The 19,391-nt window shown below is 42.0% G+C and overlaps 1 protein-coding gene across 3 annotated transcripts in view; it reads left to right on the top strand.

The window, feature by feature from the left end:
• LAMB4 (laminin subunit beta 4) overlaps positions 1–19,391 on the top strand; it is a 394,745-nt gene that overhangs the window by 223,916 nt on the left and 151,438 nt on the right. For all 3 annotated transcript variants that reach the window (XM_077264810.1, XM_077264809.1, XM_077264812.1), the window contains exons 32-34: positions 9,635–10,007; positions 10,456–10,619; positions 17,441–17,655. In XM_077264810.1, coding sequence (XP_077120925.1) covers positions 9,635–10,007; positions 10,456–10,619; positions 17,441–17,655 — 752 coding nt within the window. The remainder of the gene's footprint in view (positions 1–9,634; positions 10,008–10,455; positions 10,620–17,440; positions 17,656–19,391) is intronic.

The following is a 19,391-nucleotide window of genomic DNA, read 5'->3' as shown; positions in this document are numbered from 1 at the left end:
CTGTGGCAAAGCCAGACTGGCGAAAGCCTGAGATGACTTTGGGAAACATAGCGTACCTTGGCAAGTAGGTCAGGGTATGTTTTTAAAACCGCTGTTCAACCAAGTTCAGCACGTGGGCCATGCATGGAACATATACCAGCTTGCCGAGCTTTAAAGCCAACACCCATTATCGCACACAACCAGACCTGGTTGGAGGTTCAGCGGGGAGAGCCACTGATCAGTCTGGTCTTTTATCCCTTTAAACAGCTCTGCTGCATTGTGAGTTTTATCACCTAAACAGATGAGCTTCAGCAGGGTTTTCTGCCACTTCGCCAAGGCAGTGCTGCAGACCTCCCAGCTGGGGAGTGATGGGAAGGCTAGATCCAACGAGGATGAGGAGAGACAGGAACTGGAATACAAGAAGACTGAAACACAGATGGAAGTTGGGCCTGCTATTCTTGGCATAGGTAAGATGTGTGATATCCCAGCCTCTGACTCTGTCCCAGACTCCATCAACTTCACCTAGTGTGCCATCAGAGAAATGTAGCATCCCTGTCTACAAGAACTTGTCAACATGTCTGTGGTTATGTGGAATTTCCCTGTGATTGCGTTGGCCTAGAGCACTGCTGATATTGTGGAACATAGGCTTCTGTAACACGGAGACGGCACACCAGGAAAAATAGTGACAGCTGGGAATCGAGTACCGTGGGTGTTGTGAATTTGGTTTCTGGGCTCCCCCGGTGGTTTCTGGTGGTACTGCACTTGCGTGCTTCATCTCCTCTGTTCACCTGTTTCCATCAGGATGTGGGAGTTTTCTATTTAACCTTGCTCCTCAGTCATTTCTATGCCGGCCAACAATGTTACCAGAAGCCTTTCTGTTGCATGTTCCTGCTCCTAGACTACTATCAGCTAAGTTGGACTTGTAGTCCTAAGTTTGTTTTGCATTTTTGTTCCAGTTCTCTGCGATTGATTATTTCTGAGGCTGGAAGCTCTTGTGAGCTGAAATTGCCACTCTGGTGTCATGAGTTGATATTAGAGTCTTAAAGTAATTTCAGGATGGTGTTTTGAAAGGGTTTTCAGCTGACTGTGAAGTTCCCTTTTCTGTCTTCCTACTATCTAGTAAGCGGACCTCAATTTGCTAAACCTATCTTCATACTTCGTATGTCAATTTCCTCTGAAATCACTGACAATATATGTGGGGGCTACTGTCTGCCTTTTGGGGAAAATTTCTCTAGAGGTAAGCCAGGTCTGTATTTTCCTCTGCTAGGGTCAGTCAGTTCTCCGGCTGGCGCTGGGCGTCTAGGGATAAAACGTAGGCACGCTACCCGGCCACTGTTAGTTGTGCGGTAGGTTTAGCTCACAGTCAGCTCGAGTTTCCATCTTCCAAGAGCTAGTCCTTTTTGTATGCTTTACTATGTTCTCTTGCCATTGAGAACCATGACAGTTTGGCCGGCCCAAGGGTTAAAATAATTGGCAGAAGAAAGGAGAGAAAAGAACTCTGCAGAGAATTTTTTTTTTTTTTTTCTTCCTGAGTATGCTCATTAGTTGATTCACTTGCATCTCTGCTTACTGCAGCCTTCGTCTCTCTCTCCTTCTAATCCTTGAATGGTTCTGATTTCACCTGATTAATATGGATCCTCAGAGTTTAGCTACAGGTTTGGATAATCTCGCTGTGAAGGTTCAAAGTTTACAGGATTTTGTTATTCATGCTCCTATATCTGAACCTAGAATTCCTTTACCTGAATTTTTCTCCGGGGATAGATCTCGCTTCCAGAATTTCAAACATAATTGTAAATTATTTTTGTCTCTGAGATCTCGCTCCGCTGGAGATCCTGCACAGCAGGTCAGGATTGTAATTTCCTTGCTCCGGGGCGACCCTCAGGACTGGGCATTTGCTTTGGCACCAGGGGATCCTGCGTTGCTCAATGTGGATGCGTTTTTCCTGGCTTTGGGGTTGCTTTATGAGGAACCTCATTTAGAGATTCAGGCTGAAAAAGCCTTAATGGCCCTGTCTCAAGGGCAAGATGAGGCTGAAATATACTGCCAAAAATTTCGTAAGTGGTCTGTGCTTACTCAGTGGAATGAGTGCGCCCTGGCGGCGAATTTCAGAGAGGGTCTCTCTGATGCCATTAAGGATGTTATGGTGGGGTTCCCTGTGCCTACAGGTCTGAATGAGTCCATGACAATGGCTATTCAGATTGATCGGCGTTTGCGGGAGCGCAAACCTGTGCACCATTTGGCGGTGTCTACTGAGAAGGCGCCAGAGATTATGCAATGTGATAGAATTCTGTCCAGAAGCGAACGACAGAATTTTAGGCGAAAAAATGGGTTATGCTTCTATTGTGGTGATTCAACTCATGTTATATCAGCATGCTCTAAACGTACTAAGAAGGTTGATAAGTCTGTTTCAATTGGCACTTTACAGTCTAAGTTTATTCTATCTGTGACCCTGATTTGCTCTTTATCGTCTATTACCGCGGACGCCTATGTCGACTCTGGCGCCGCTTTGAGTCTTATGGATTGGTCCTTTGCCAAACGCTGTGGGTTTGATTTAGAGCCTCTGGAAGTTCCTATACCTCTGAAGGGTATTGACTCCACGCCATTGGCTAGTAATAAACCACAAGACACAAGTAAATATGCGTATTAATCCGGATCACCAGGAGATTATTCGCTTCCTTGTGTTGTATAATCTACATGATGTGTTGGTGCTTGGATTGCCATGGCTGCAATCTCATAACCCAGTCCTCGACTGGAAAGCAATGTCTGTGTTAAGCTGGGGATGTCAGGGGACTCATGGGGACGTACCTTTGGTTTCCATTTTGTCATCTATTCCCTCTGAGATTCCGGAATTTTTATCTGATTATCGTGACGTTTTTGAGGAGCCTAAAATTGGTTCACTATCTCCGCACAGAGAGTGCGATTGTACTATAGATCTGATTCCGGGCAGTAAGTTTCCAAAGGGTCGTTTATTTAATCTGTCTGTGCCTGAACATGCTGCTATGCGGGAATATATTAAGGAGTCCTTGGAAAAGGGACATATTCGTCCTTCGTCATCTCCCTTAGGAGCCGGTTTTTTCTTTGTATCTAAGAAAGATGGCTCTTTGAGGCCGTGTATTGATTATCGGCTTTTGAATAAAATCACGGTTAAATATCAGTATCCTTTGCCACTGCTTACTGATTTGTTTGCTCGAATAAAGGGGGCCAAGTGGTTCTCTAAGATTGATCTTCGTGGGGCGTATAATTTAGTGCGAATTAAGCAGGGGGATGAGTGGAAAACCGCATTTAATACGCCTGAGGGCCATTTTGAGTATTTAGTAATGCCTTTTGGTCTTTCAAATGACCCTTCAGTCTTTCAGTCCTTTATGCATGACATTTTCCGTGAATATTTGGATAAATTTTTGATTGTGTATCTGGATGATATTTTGATTTTTTCGGAGGACTGGGACTCTCATGTCCAACAGGTCAGGAGGGTTTTTCAGGTTTTGCGCTCTAATTCCTTGTGTGTAAAGGGTTCTAAGTGCGTTTTTGGGGTTCAAAAGATTTCGTTTTTGGGGTACATTTTTTCCCCCTCTTCCATTGAGATGGACCCTGTCAAGGTTCAGGCTATTTGTGATTGGACGCAACCCTCTTCTCTTAAGAGCCTTCAGAAGTTTTTGGGCTTTGCTAATTTTTATCGTCGATTTATAACTGGTTTTTCTGATGTCGCTAAACCGTTGACTGATTTGACTAAGAAGGGTGCTGATGTTGCTGAGTGGTCCCCTGCTGCTGTGGAGGCCTTTCGGGAGCTTAAGCGCCGCTTTTCTTCCGCCCCTGTATTGCGTCAGCCTGATGTTACTCTTCCTTTTCAGGTTGAGGTCGACGCTTCAGAAATCGGAGCTGGGGCGGTTTTGTCGCAGAAAAGTTCCGACTGCTCCGTGATGAGACCTTGTGCGTTCTTTTCTCGTAAGTTTTCGCCCGCTGAGCGAAATTATGATATTGGTAATCGGGAGCTCTTGGCTATGAAGTGGGCTTTTGAGGAGTGGCGTCATTGGCTTGAGGGGGCTAGACATCAGGTGGTGGTATTGACCGACCACAAGAATTTGATTTATCTTGAGTCCGCCAGGCGCCTGAATCCTAGACAGGCGCGCTGGTCGTTATTTTTCTCTCGGTTTAATTTTGTGGTTTCTTACCTACCGGGTTCTAAAAATGTGAAGGCGGATGCCCTTTCTAGGAGTTTTGAGCCTGATTCCCCTGGTAATTCTGAACCTACAGGTATCCTTAAGGATGGAGTGATATTATCTGCTGTTTCCCCAGATTTGCGACGGGTCTTGCAGGAGTTTCAGGCGGATAGACCTGATCGTTGCCCGCCTGGTAGATTGTTTGTTCCTGATGATTGGACCAGTAGAGTCATCTCGGAGGTCCATTCTTCTGCGTTAGCAGGTCATCCTGGAATCTTTGGTACCAGGGATTTGGTGGCTAGGTCCTTCTGGTGGCCTTCCCTGTCGCGAGATGTGCGAGGTTTTGTGCAGTCTTGTGATGTTTGTGCTCGGGCCAAGCCTTGTTGTTCTCGGGCTAGTGGATTGTTGTTATCCTTGCCTATTCCGAAGAGGCCTTGGACTCACATCTCCATGGATTTTGTTTCTGATCTCCCTGTTTCTCAGAAGATGTCTGTCATCTGGGTGGTGTGTGACCGTTTCTCTAAGATGGTCCATTTGGTTCCCTTGCCTAAATTGCCTTCTTCATCCGAGCTGGTTCCTCTGTTTTTTCAAAATGTGGTGCGCTTGCATGGTATTCCGGAGAATATCGTTTCTGACAGGGGAACCCAATTCGTGTCTAGATTTTGGCGAGCGTTCTGTGCTAGGATGGGCATTGATTTGTCTTTTTCGTCTGCTTTCCACCCTCAGACTAATGGCCAGACCGAGAGAACTAATCAGACCTTGGAGACTTATTTGAGGTGTTTTGTGTCTGCGGATCAGGATGATTGGGTTGCCTTTTTGCCCTTGGCGGAGTTTGCCCTCAATAATCGGGCTAGTTCTGCCACCTTGGTTTCTCCTTTCTTCTGTAATTCGGGGTTTCATCCTCGTTTCTCTTCCGGTCAGGTGGAGTCTTCGGATTGTCCTGGAGTGGATGCTGTGGTGGAGAGGTTGCATCAGATTTGGGGGCATGTGGTGGACAATTTGAAGTTGTCCCAGGAGAAGACTCAGCATTTTGCCAACCGCCGTCGTCGTGTTGGTCCTCGTCTTTGTGTTGGGGACTTGGTGTGGTTATCTTCTCGTTTTGTCCCTATGAAGGTTTCTTCTCCTAAGTTTAAGCCTCGGTTCATCGGCCCGTACAAGATATTGGAGATTCTTAACCCTGTGTCCTTTCGTTTGGACCTCCCTGCATCTTTTTCTATTCATAATGTCTTCCATCGGTCATTGTTGCGCAGGTATGAGGTACCGGTTGTGCCTTCCGTTGAGCCTCCTGCTCCGGTGTTGGTTGAGGGTGAGTTGGAGTACGTTGTCGAGAAGATCTTGGACTCCCGTGTTTCCAGACGGAGACTTCAGTATCTGGTCAAGTGGAAGGGCTACGGTCAGGAGGATAACTCTTGGGTGACAGCCTCTGATGTTCATGCCTCCGATTTGGTCCGTGCCTTTCATAGGGCTCATCCTGATCGCCCTGGTGGTTCTGGTGAGGGTTCGGTGCCCCCTCCTTGAGGGGGGGGGGTACTGTTGTGAATTTGGTTTCTGGGCTCCCCCGGTGGTTTCTGGTGGTACTGCACTTGCGTGCTTCATCTCCTCTGTTCACCTGTTTCCATCAGGATGTGGGAGTTTTCTATTTAACCTTGCTCCTCAGTCATTTCTATGCCGGCCAACAATGTTACCAGAAGCCTTTCTGTTGCATGTTCCTGCTCCTAGACTACTATCAGCTAAGTTGGACTTGTAGTCCTAAGTTTGTTTTGCATTTTTGTTCCAGTTCTCTGCGATTGATTATTTCTGAGGCTGGAAGCTCTTGTGAGCTGAAATTGCCACTCTGGTGTCATGAGTTGATATTAGAGTCTTAAAGTAATTTCAGGATGGTGTTTTGAAAGGGTTTTCAGCTGACTGTGAAGTTCCCTTTTCTGTCTTCCTACTATCTAGTAAGCGGACCTCAATTTGCTAAACCTATCTTCATACTTCGTATGTCAATTTCCTCTGAAATCACCGACAATATATGTGGGGGCTACTGTCTGCCTTTTGGGGAAAATTTCTCTAGAGGTAAGCCAGGTCTGTATTTTCCTCTGCTAGGGTCAGTCAGTTCTCCGGCTGGCGCTGGGCGTCTAGGGATAAAACGTAGGCACGCTACCCGGCCACTGTTAGTTGTGCGGTAGGTTTAGCTCACAGTCAGCTCGAGTTTCCATCTTCCAAGAGCTAGTCCTTTTTGTATGCTTTACTATGTTCTCTTGCCATTGAGAACCATGACACATGGGGCTACCACCGCCAAGAGGTTGTGGAAAGACTCAGTTCCCAAGCCGAAATGGCAACATTTCCAGGGCTAGCAATCTGGCAATGTGGATGTATAGCGTTTGGGCTTGTGGGTGGGAGTATATTTCTGCTTCCTGTGAAACGCCTGGGGCAGGGCAACTGAACGCTGTGCTGGGACAATGAACTGTTTTTTTGCTGCTGACTGTTGTGTCTGTGCAATCGCAGGTAGTGGACAGGATGCATTAACTTCCTGGACAGCAGTTTGGGAAGGCCGTAACATGGGAAGGTGCATTGGTTTCACCCTCAAACACAGACATTGTACCCAGGTGTTCTGCCCACCTACTGCGGTGCTTGACTGCCATATGCTTCTGCATGCTGGTGGTGCTCAGGTTGGCAGTGTTCTTGCCCCTTCTCAGCTTGGTATGGCAGATGCTGAAAATTACAGTTGTTTTGTCTGAAGGACTTTCAGAAAAGAACTGCCATACAGGGGAACAAGTCACCCTTGGCCTGTTATCTAGCTGAGTTTTGGTCCTCTGTGGAACAGTTCATCGAGTTTTCCCTCTGGTCAAACCACTACCCCTTCTTGAATGTGTTCGTGCTATGGATCAATCCCTGTCTGCGCTGCTGTTCTCACAGGGCGTGCCACCATGCCAGGTTGGATCAGTGGCCTCATCATCGAACATGTCATCTTCAAATTCATCAATCTGATCCACCTTCTGAGTTGCGATTTTATGCTGACCTGATGGCAACTGTGTCTCCTGATTATCCTCCACCTCTTCTGACATGAATTGACCTTCCCCAATGTGGTTTTCTCTTGCCTGTGGGTGCTGCAATGTTTGTGCACCAATGTACTCCACCTCCTCATGACCCTCTTTAATGGTGCATATTGACAGACCTGAATAATTGCAAGGGAACATAAACAGTTCCTCAGAGTGGCCAACATTAGGATCACATGTCTCCTGGGATTTTTGATGGGGGAGGAAGGAGGACCAGGTTGAGGATTGTGAGGCCAAGCCTCTTGGCTACTGAGACTGGACCGTGTGAAAGACTTGGTGGTTCTGCTTGTCAACACACTGGATCCTTTGTCTGCCATCCAATCCACAACATCCTCACACTTGTCTGGGTTTGACAGTGGTGTAGTGCGCTGATTGAATTTTGACAGGAAGTTAGAATGAGATACAGTCATCTTCTGATTTGTCACATGGCCTTGGCGGGCACCCCCACATTCACGTTCATGTTCCTTAACGTCACCCTTTCCCATATTGAATGCGTTATGAAAAAAAATTACTGGCTTTATTTTTCATAAGCACCTTCACCCTCCCCGTATCTAGCAATGTGTGAGTTTTTTTCATATATCAGCTTTATCACACACGGTAACAGCAGACTCACAAAAATTAGTCACGTTTGCTTATCCCAATAGGCTTTGCACTAGCAGCACAAATGGTAAATAAACATACGCTATTTATTTACCCATTTTTTTATATCGCCTCTATGACACATGGCAACAGCAGAGTAGGGAAATGACTGGTATATAGTGACATTTGCATATCTTTGCAGGCATTGCAGAAGTCACACAACTGCTAGATAAAGATAAGCTATTTATATAACCAATAGAAAATTTTTATTTTTTATACCGCCTTTATGACACAGACCAACAGCAGAATAAGTAAAATTATTGGCACTGGTAAATTGTGACAGTTGTGTATCTATGCAGGCTTTGCAGAAGTCGCACAACTGCTAGATAAAGATACACTATTTATTTAACCAATATACATTTTTTTTTATATTGCCTTTAAGACACATGCCAACAGCAACAAATTACTGGTAAATAGTGACGTTTGCGTAGCTTAGCAGGTTTTGCGCCAGTCACACAACTGCTGGATAAATATTAGCTATTTCAGCAATAGGCAAGGAATATTATTTAGCAATTGGCTTTTAAAAATAAGCAAACTATGTGCTGGCACTGTGGAATATTACTTAGCTGTAAAAAAAAAAGTTTTTTTATATGCTAGCACTCAGGAATATTATATAGCTCCAAAAAAAATTGTTTAGTATATGCTGATACTAAGTAATATTATTTGGCTCTAAAAAGAGCTGCTTTGTATACTATGGTAGTGGATGAAGCCCTGCCTCTCTCCCTAATCCCATCTGTTCCTACACTACACAACACAATGAAAATTAGCAGAGATCTGTACTTGTAATGATAACACCCAGGTGCTTGCCTTTTCCTCATATTAAACCTCTCCCTACGCTATCTCCACATAACAGAGAATTAATCTTCACTCTCAGTAGCTCTTAAAAGAGCTTTTTGTAATCACAATCTCTCCCTATATGCTGCTTTCACTCTCCCTAAGCTCACACTATGCTGTTTCCTGCTGTAATGTGCGCAAGATGGTTCTGGCAGGGATTAAAGATCTCCTTTGATGCTGTAATGCCAGCCAATCACAGTAATGTCACACCAAATATGGCGCTGGCATTACTGTGATTGTCAAGCAAGCCTAGCATGTTCATTGGCTGCAAATAAAATGCCAAACATGCTGGGCGGGTCACTCAAATATAACGGGTCGAATAGCAATTTACTCACGAATAGCCTGAATATATTCACTCATCACTAGTAACATACTGTTCTACTTATGCAATGTAGTGTATTATTTGAGACTGTCAGCATTATACTAACAGGCAACTTATTAGATTCTGACCTTGGCAGACTAAGATTAAGACCTGTAGGCCACAGGTTGCCATAACAGTTTATCAGCAGTCCATAATTCATTGCAGAGAGCAAATGGGATGACAGTGGGAGCTCTTTTCTGCTGACAAAACTCTTGACATTCCATAGTCCCCATTGACTACAGCATTAGAGAAGTTATCAAAAACTCATTCTCGGCTACTTTGTCCCTGCTTGTTGCAGGGTGTGAGCTGAGCAGGGTGATGGTGAGGGACTCCCCAGATCCCCATGGGAGAGACAACACAGCCATTTAATGTTTTAATGGAAATTTGCAAATACCATTTGGAAAAGACAGTTAGGTGAAGGGAGACAATTAATGTGTGACTTTTACTCTGAACATAATTATGTTTCCTCATTATCATAGATTATAATTAATATGAGCTATTAATATGTACTAGCAGTTTTTATTTAGCAAACAGTTTTTTGTAAACGTTTGAGTCTTTAAGTAGCAAAAAAAAATAATGTTTGTATACATTAGATACGTATGGCATATCTTGTCTTATTTCAGCTTGTAGGTGTAACCTGGAAGGTTCTCAAAAGAACATGTGTGATAAGGAATCTGGTTCATGCAACTGTAAACCTGGGGTCACTGGAAGAAACTGTGACCAATGCGTGTCTAAATTCAAGCTAGACTTTCCTGCATGCCCTCAATGTCACATGTGCTTTGATCAGTATGAAACGCAAGTTTCAAATCTATCAACTTCTGTCCATGCTTTTGTAAGATTAGCTGCTAAAATTGTTCCAACAAGATCACCAACTGGCTGTGATATTCAAATACGTATCCTCCAAGATAAACTTTCTGCCATTGAAAAAATCTTTCGAAGTCCAATTCTTTCACCTGAGAAGTACAATAAAGTGAAAAAATATTATGATACCATACGGTAAGCCATTTTCACTTAATTAACATATGCATGCCAACCACACATTTTAAATAATTCTATTTAGCATGTCAAGAATAAATGCTATTATGGACTAGACAAATCTTAGTGCCCAATTTGCTGATGGATAATATGCTACACTACTCTGGCTCATAAAGGCAATTGAAAAGTGATGAGAAGGAACAATGAAGTAAATAGTCTTACATTTAATTTGATTTACCTGCTAAAACCAAAGAAATCCTAATTCTTTCTATAGCCTACAATATCTTTTAGCAGCAGCAAAAAATAAAATTCAGAACAACATTTATGGTTTATACTGAAAGAAGAATGCTGTATTGTTCCATATGATTCTCAAGTAAGCCTATAGGTAAAGCAATAAAGCAATTTTCTAAAAGTAAAATAGTCAGAGATATTCAATGTACTAAGCTGTTCTGTTTCACATATATTACAGTCAAAAAGTAAACAGCATAAAGATTCCAGATTTGGGAAAGTTCAATGAAATTGCAAAAATGAACAAAATAATTTCGGATTTGGGGAAAGAAATTGATAATTTATTCACTGAACTTAACAAAATAAAGAAAAAGAAGGAGATAGAAAATACAATAAAGGTTAAAGGTAAGAAATAATCACTCTCAATGTTGAGAAATGTACATATTCAAGAGCAAGAATTTGGTTGTATTTTACTATTGAAGTAGAAATGTGTGTAAAAATTATAAAAGGCCCTAGTATCTGTAAGATCATTTTTTATATAACATTGAAGATAGAATAAAAAGTAAGTACAGGCTAAAATTTATAGCTACACTTAGACTATAATGAAAAGATTTATTATTAGAGATTATCGAGTCTGCAAAGATTCTAATCCAGCCAATCTCTCGAATTTATCAGAGAAGGCATTCAATGTTAATTGAATTTTGTTTATAATGCTTTCGGGCCTGTATTAAAATAAAAAATAAAAAAATAATACTTCAAGCTTATTTGTACTGTCACCGCCACAGCCGGTCCTCCCCACTTCCCTCTTCGTCTTTCCCCATCATACGCATCTTTTTCGGCCCGCTTCATGCTGGGCTGTGACTTCTCGAGAGATTATGTCTCTAATATCATTGTGATGTTATGATTTTCTTTGCCTGAGACCTAGACAGCACCTTTGGAGATGCCCCTTGTGGCATCACCATACGCGCCACAATGTCACTGTACACAGGGACATTAGAGGTATTGTCTTGCTGGAAACCTTGACCTAAAGTGAAGCAACCTGAACAAGAGGTATGGTGGATCAGGCAGCAAGCTGTGGAGGGATAGGTGCGTATTACATTTTTTAACCTTTAACTGAACCTCTACAGTTAAGCAAAATGGCAATTTGCAGATTTTTTTGTAAAATTCAAGGATAATTCTATTCTACTCAAATAACTTCACTTGTGTCTATTATAGTGAAATCGCCAAAATATTGGAAGATATTTCTAAATATTTTTCTATAATGCTCTATGGAACAGAAAAGGAGCTGCTACTTTTTAAAAAAATTGTTTTAAAATCCTAAAATGCAGTGATAAAAATCGCAAAAAGCATGGAAGAAGCAATTTTAAGCACCATTCCAGCATTTTCTTGTTGTTTTTTTATCCCTTTGTTAGGGATCATGTATATAAGTATACTGCATATAGCCACATATTTCCTGGTTGTCATCTTCACCTGTTTTCAACATTGCTCCACACCACGTGACTGTAATTGTGTTCTGCCAAATCACAGTGGTTGCTGTGTGAAGCAGAGGTCACTTTAAAATCTTCTCAATGCAAGTATATGGGAATTCAGAAGAAGGTTCTGTAGCCACGTTATGAGTACTATAGAATAGAATTGAGAAGTGATTTTCAGAACATACAGCGATCTGGCAGCTTACAAATGCCATTACGATGTGCTGGATCGGGGCGTATTCAATTCACTCACATATGTAATCCATAGCAAAAGCATTGAAAAAAAGTCTGGACCAATCTACTTGAGGCACAGCATGGACAACAATAAAAAGTCTGTGTGCAGCCTGAGCCTCAAAGTCACTAAGCTGCAGGTTAATTAAATATATATTACTAGATGGAGGCCCAATGCATTTGCATTGGGAGGGTGGTAATGTCACAATGAGGGCAGGCTTTGCAGCATTGAGAATCTCTCCCCCATGTGCTCATCCACCTATCCACTCTCTTTCCCCATGTGCTCACTTCTCCTGCCTGTGCTCTCTTCTTTGACCTGTCTACCCCATGTGCTATCCCCCTTGTCTGCTGTCTTTCTCCTTCCTGTGCTGTGTTCTCCCCTCATGTGCTGTCCCATTTCAGCTATCTCTCCCCTGTGCTCTGTCTCTCTCACCCCTATGCGCTTTCTCTCTCCCCATCTGCTGTCTTCTCCTCTCATGTCATCTCTTCTTTGACCTGTGTCCCCATGTGCTCTCCCCCTTGTGTGCTCTCTTTTTCTCCACCACAGTGCTGTCTTCTTTCCTTATGTGTTCTCTCATTTGAGCTGTCTCTCCCCTATGTGTCCTCTTTCCTGTTGCTCTTCAAAAGTCTCATTTGCCCGTTGTTGTCTTCGACGCTGTGCCTTTGCTGCTTTCCTTTCATTGTTATTGGCGTACTTTTTAGCAGGAGCCACATTAGTGTTGATATTTGCTTTTTAAAGGGGTTTTCCCACAAATGAAAGTTCATTTTAAAAATTGTCTGTGTCTGTGTACAGAACATACCAGGGCAGGGGAGGAAGCAAAAGACAATACTGACATTACAGCAGCAGATCGCAGAGGATACATTTTGTGAGCTAAAATATTGTTTAAAATAATATTTTACCTGACAAAATGAATACTCTGTGATCCCCTGCTGTAATGCCAGTATTGTCTTTTGCTTCCTCCCCTGCCAAGGAGATGTGGTGTGCTCCATACACGGTCAGACACAGACAATTTTTAAAATGAACTTTCGTTCGTGGGAAAACCCGTTTAATGTGACCGGCGTCCTCTGCCTGTAGACACGTCGCGCATCTGCCCATTCAGCTGAATGATTCACTGTGCTTGCGCACTGTGCAGAAGATAGCGGCGGTCACATTAAAACTGTGCATGCGCTCCTCCTGTACAAAGATGGCGGCGGTCAGTGAATCATTCGGCTGATCCCGGCGTCGGCATGTGTTCTGCTGGTGGTACCGTGCAGGAGGCTGCTTATGGCATATACAGTGTGTGTGTGTTTGTGGTGTGTACGGCATATACAGTGTGTGTATGTGAGTGTGTGGTGCGACGGAGTTCCGCTGGTGGTACCGCGCAAGAGGCTGGTACCTCCAGCAGTTTCCATATTGAGACACCCATCACTTGGGTTTCCCAATATGACGATCGGTGAACTTCAGCCGCTTGGAATTCTGGGATTTGGGCACATCTGGACAGAACAGGATGTGAAGACATTACAAGGTAAGTATATATTAACCCCTTACTGACCTCGGACGTACTATACCGTCCGAGGTCAGCTCCCCTGCTTTGATGCAGGGCTCCGCGGTGAGCCCGCATCAAAGCCGGGACATGTCAGCTGTTTTGAACAGCTGACATGTGCCTGCAATAGGCGCGGGCAGAATCGCGATCTGCCCGCGCCTATTAACTAGTTAAATGCCGCTGTCAAACGCAGACAGCGGCATTTAACTACCGCATCCGGCCGTGCGGCCGGATATGACGTCATCGCCGACCCCCGTCACATGATCGGGGGTCGGCGATGCTTCTGAATGGTAATCATAGAGGTCCTTGAGACCTCTATGGTTACTGATCGCCGGTGGCGGTGAGCGCCACCCTGTGGTCGGCGCTCACAGCACACCTGCAATTCTCCTACATAACAGCGATCTGATGATCGCTGTTATGTAGCAGAGCCGATCGGGCTGTGCCTGCTTCTAGCCTCCCATGGAGGCTATAGAAGCATGGCAAAAGTGAAAAAAAAAAGTTTTTAAAAATGTGAAAAAAATAAAAAAAACATAAAAGTTTAAATCACCCCCCTTTCGCCCCAATCAAAATAAATCAATAAAAAAAAAATCAAACCTACACATATTTGGTATCGCCGCGTTCAGAATCGCCCGATCTATCAATAAAAAAAAAGCATTAACCTGATCGCTAAATGGCGTAATGAGAAAAAAAATCGAAACGCCATAAATACGTTTTTTTGGTCGCCGCGACATTGCATTAAAATGCAATAACGGGCGATCAAAAGAACGTATCTGCACCAAAATGCTATAATTAAAAACGCCAGCTCGGCACGCAAAAAATAAGCCCTCACCTGACCCCAGATCACGAAAAATGGAGACGCTACGAGTATCGGAAAATGGCGCAAATTTTTCTTTTTTTTTTTTTGCAAAGTTTGGAATTTTTTTTCACCACTTAGGTAAAACATAACCTAGACATGTGAGGTGTCTATGAACTCGTACTGACCTGGAGAATCATAATGGCAGGTCAGTTTTAGCATTTAGTGAACCTAGCAAAATAGGCAAGCAAAAAACAAGTGTGGGATTGCACTTTTTTTGCAATTTCACTGCACTTGGAATTTTTTTCCCGTTTTCTAGTACACGACATGGTAAAACCAATGATGTCGTTCAAAAGTACAACTCGTCCCGCAAAAAATAAGCCCTCACATGGCCAAATTGACGGAAAAATAAAAAAGTTATGGCTCTGTGAAGGAGGGGAGTGAAAAACGAAAACGGAAAAACGAAAAATCCCAAGGTCATGAAGGGGTTAAGATTTACAAGTTAGATGATTTTGAGTTTCAGCTTCAAGAACAGCTATGCTTGTGTGTGCACAGCCAATATTATATATTATATATTAGTACTTCAAAATAAAATTTGAAATACTTTTGACTGTTTTCCCTATCACAGTCAATCTGACTTTTCAAATTCAGTATGAGCATCCCCTATCCTCTGAAATTAATTTTAAATATTTTATACAAATTGTATCTGTTTCCTAGTAGTATAGGTACAATACTCATTATTACCAACATTAAACCTCAACTGCCATGTGTTTGGCCATTCAGAAATCTTATCCAGATTGTTTTATAATATTGTACTGTCAAGTTCAGTTTTTAATATCCTACATAGTTTGGTGTCAGACACTTTATGCTCAATCCCATCCACAATGTTATTCATAAAGAGATTAAAAAGAATTGGTCCTAGTACCGATACCTGCAGTACCCCACTGCTGACTATATCCTATTTAGAGAATGTACCATTCATAATGACTGTTTGTTTCCTGTCTTTTAGTCCCTGGAGCTTTAGTGTAAGGCTGTAGTGTGGAGCAGTATCACATGCCTTTGCAAAGTCCAGATAAATCACATCAGATGCATTATCAACACTTAGATTTACATTTCCTCATAGAAACTCAGCATGTTGGTTAGACACAACTTAACTTTCATTAATCTATGATGGTTGTGAATTATTATTTTATTATCTGCAATATATTTCTGCAGTTCCTCTCTTATAATCCCCTTAAAAACTTTGCACACCACTGATGTTACACTTACTGGATGGTATTTGCATAGATCCACCTTATCTTTCTATCTGTATCACATCAGATATCCTCCAATCCTGTGGCACTGACCCTGCTACAAGAGCGTCTAAGTATCGTGAGATACATCTGTAAATTGCTAAGCTCAATTTTGTCAATCTCCATGGATGTATGCCATCTTGCACGGGGGATTTGACAGTTTTTAATTTGCTCTGAAGCAGTCGTACTTCTTGTGTTTTTATTAGTACCAACAACATGTGAGAAAAAATAATAAAAAACATGTACAGAGATGCACCATGTAGATAGCCAAATACCAACAAAAGAAATAAAGTGCCAACTAAGTCTCATAAAATACATAGTTTATTGAAAATATATTAAAACAATAATCAGAAAAATATAAATGTGGAATGAAGCAGAGTGCCAAAAAATGAGGGGAAGAGCACTAAACATCAGTACAAGTAGATACTCATGAATCTCATAAAAAGATATATAGACACAAATGTGTATGACCTAAAAGGCTCTACACTACAGATGGTATGCTAAAATGTGAGCGATGTACAAGGAATAAGTGTAGTACTTAAATCCGATGATGCACTAAAATTCAGTGGCTGTATAGTGTTGGACCCCTGGCCCCAACGCACGTTTCCCCGAAGGCTTTGCTTCACCCCTGATGAAGCCTTAGGTGAATGACTGAAGCCTTGGGCGAATGTCTTGCTGAATGATCCTTGGAACAGTCAGGTCATTGGTGAACACAGTCATAAAGTGCCTGTTTAATATCTCAGCCTTTTCTTTGTCCTCTATATTTACCATATTTTACAGATTATAAGCTGCACCCCAAATTTTGGGGAGGTAAACAGGAAAAAAAGTTTTTCAATAGAATGGTGGTATGTCTTATAGTCCACTTTTACTGTAGCTTACCGGAGTTGGCAGCTACGGTGGCGTGAGATCTGAGGAGACAGGGTCGCTGCTGTGAGAAGCTGGCGGCGGTGGCAGAGACAGGAATGGTGAAGTTCTGCAAGCCTTATTCTGGGAGTAGGGAGTATTTGGAGTTGCAATGCTGTGGATTCCAGGCCAGTAGGAGAGAGTGTTCAGTGGTGCGGGGGCTCCCCCTGACATTTTGTGAAAGCCCCGAGCCCCTGCATCTTCCATGTTTTTCAATGCGGTGGACCTTGAGAAAATGGCCCCGGGGCAGCGCAGGCACAGATTGAGATCTCAGCACCAAGATGTTGTCTCACAATATCTTGGCTACTAAGATTTCAATCTGTGCATGGTTCTCTTCCGTCAGCCATTTTCCCAAGATTCACCGCATTGAAAAACATGGAAAGTGGGGGGGCTCCGGGCTTTCACACAATGTCAACAGAGCCCCCGCATGGCCAAACAACCCTCCTACCATCCTGAGACCTGCAGCATTGGCCCACTCCTGCCACTGCCAGCTTCCTGCAGCAGAAACCCTGGGATCCCACTCCTCCGCAGCTGGTAAGCTACATTAAAATTATAAGATGCACCCCATTTTCCCCAAAAAAATTGAGTAAAAAGTGAGTCTTATAATCCAAAAAATACTGTATCGATACCGTCTGATTTTTTTTCTTTTTGTCATTAATATATTTATAAAATTTGGGGGGTTTATTTTAATTTCGCTGGTGATTTGTGATTTGTTTTTCAGTAGAAAACTTTACTAGAATGATTTATTTTTAACATTTCCTACTGAGATCTGTACAGTCCTGTAATTTCTGTATTCTCGGCCTTAAAGATTTTGAATGCCTTTTGTTTTTGTCTTATTAAATGTTTCACTGTCTTATTTATCCATAATGGTTTCTTTATATCTCTGTACACGTTATTACCAGAGGATATGTTTTTTTTACAGGATTCTAGTAGTATATCTTTAAACATATCCCATTTATTTTCGGTAGTAATTTAATCATGACAATGACTACACATGTCTCTCCCCCCTAAATAGATATTCAAGAGTCTTTGGAGAAGATCACCAAACACTATAAAACATCTTTATCTGCAGTAGAGAAAGCACGCAATGCTGCTCCCATGATCAACACAGCAACAAAAACCAGGAAAAATATTTTAAATGCATTAAACAATTTGGATGCAAAAGACAAACAAAACCTTGACAAACTGAATACAATGAAATCACTACAAATAAGCAAAATGAACGAGATGGTGAGAGTATTTTTTTTTAATCATTCTGTTCTGATATCCATGCACCTCAGATATGAGTCTGATTATTTTAACAATTAGTGAGATCAAAGGTGAAATGACATGCATATGGCTCTATATAGGTCTAGCAGATATTAAGGAATTGGGCAGGTTAAAAAATCAGTTTAATATGTTGACAGACATTTGGTTGTCCAAATGGGATTCACCTAAAAATATTTAAAACAACCCACCCTTATACAGTTTGGGGAAACTTTGAAATACAATGGATTTTGTGTGTATTGAGTATAATAGTAAAGTATTACTATTGAGTAAATATTACTGTATTGAGTATTAAAGGAAAGAATTTATTTGTACTGTATTGAGTATTAAAAGAGCCAGAAAACTCTTCTGAATACTAGATAAAATACATTATTGGATAGCCAAGATAAATGCAATCAAGATGTTAGTTGTACCGCAGTTTTGTAAAGGTTCTGCTGCTTGACATTTAGTCAATTTGCAAAATTATTAATTTGTTACAAACCCGTCTTTTAAAATATTTGTGGAAAGGAGACAGGAGAAGAGTCGATTGTGATACCTTATATCTTCCAAATTTACTTATATAACATAAGCAGTGATGTTAGAAAGTTTGGCTTCATGGTGGAAAGGAGATGAGGGTACATCATGGCTGCAATTGGAGGCCCACCTTCCATTAGTGTTTGTCAAACTGTAAAGGAACATGCATGAGTTTGGAACAGCTTGAGGAGAAGATTTTGCTGGCGAACACTGAGCGCTTCATTATTTAGCATTCACAATTTCCCATATGAGACATGGCAATTTAAAGGCATTAACGTGAAAGAGGACCTGACTTGTCTTGGGTTTTCAAATCTTCCAGTTTTAAAAATTGATCATAAAACAGGGTTTGGATAATAAGGATCATATTCCTTATTTAAAGCTAAAGAGTGGTAATAAGAATAAAATAGAAGCATGAAAAAGGATGTTTTTGGAAAATCCTTACTCATTCCTTATGTTTGGCCCCGTTAAAATAAAAATACCTATGCTCACTTCCGGTGCTGGCATCATTCCAGCGGTGTTGGCACTTGCATTCCCTGGGCTCATAAGAGATTGTGATATCACATGAGCCCTGCCCCAATAAGCGCCGGCTTCACTGTCCCCACCTTCACACCTATTGAACATCAACAGGAAGTCAGGGCTGTGGATGCTCTTTCTTGATGTTCAATTTGTCCGAAGGCAGGGATATTAACGCCAGTGCTGACTGGGTGCAGGGATCATGTTGCATTAAATCCTTATATGAGCCGCCCGGGAATGTAATGCCAGCACTGCTGGAACAAAGACAGCACCGTCTTTTTATTTTAATGGGGCCAAACAGAGGTTTGGTTATCCTAACTGTAATTAAAGATTTGTAAAAAAAACAGACTGGTAGAAAAAAAAAGTATTGAGTGTATATATAAGGAACTGACAGTTATCACATTAAAGGAGAAGCTGCCATGCATTTAGAGATGGGAGCAGAGTATAACAGATTTTCACATGGAAACAATGGGGGACAGCAGTTGGCAGGACAGTTCGTGATTTCTGTTGTATAAATCATAAAGAATCGAATAGAATGGTTTTATTGTCTAAAAGTATTGTGAAATACAGTCCTGATTATTCAAGGCTGCATTGGAAATTATACGGACAAGTAGCTGATCTTGTGCATAACTGGTGGCACTGTAATGTGACTAAATGCTTTTGGTAGAGTATTG

This window comes from Ranitomeya variabilis, chromosome 5 (genome assembly GCF_051348905.1).
Source record: "Ranitomeya variabilis isolate aRanVar5 chromosome 5, aRanVar5.hap1, whole genome shotgun sequence".
In the NCBI taxonomy this organism is placed as follows: domain Eukaryota; kingdom Metazoa; phylum Chordata; class Amphibia; order Anura; family Dendrobatidae; genus Ranitomeya; species Ranitomeya variabilis.
The sequence above is the reverse complement of the archived record's forward strand: the minus strand, read 5'-3'. Positions and strand labels throughout refer to the sequence as shown.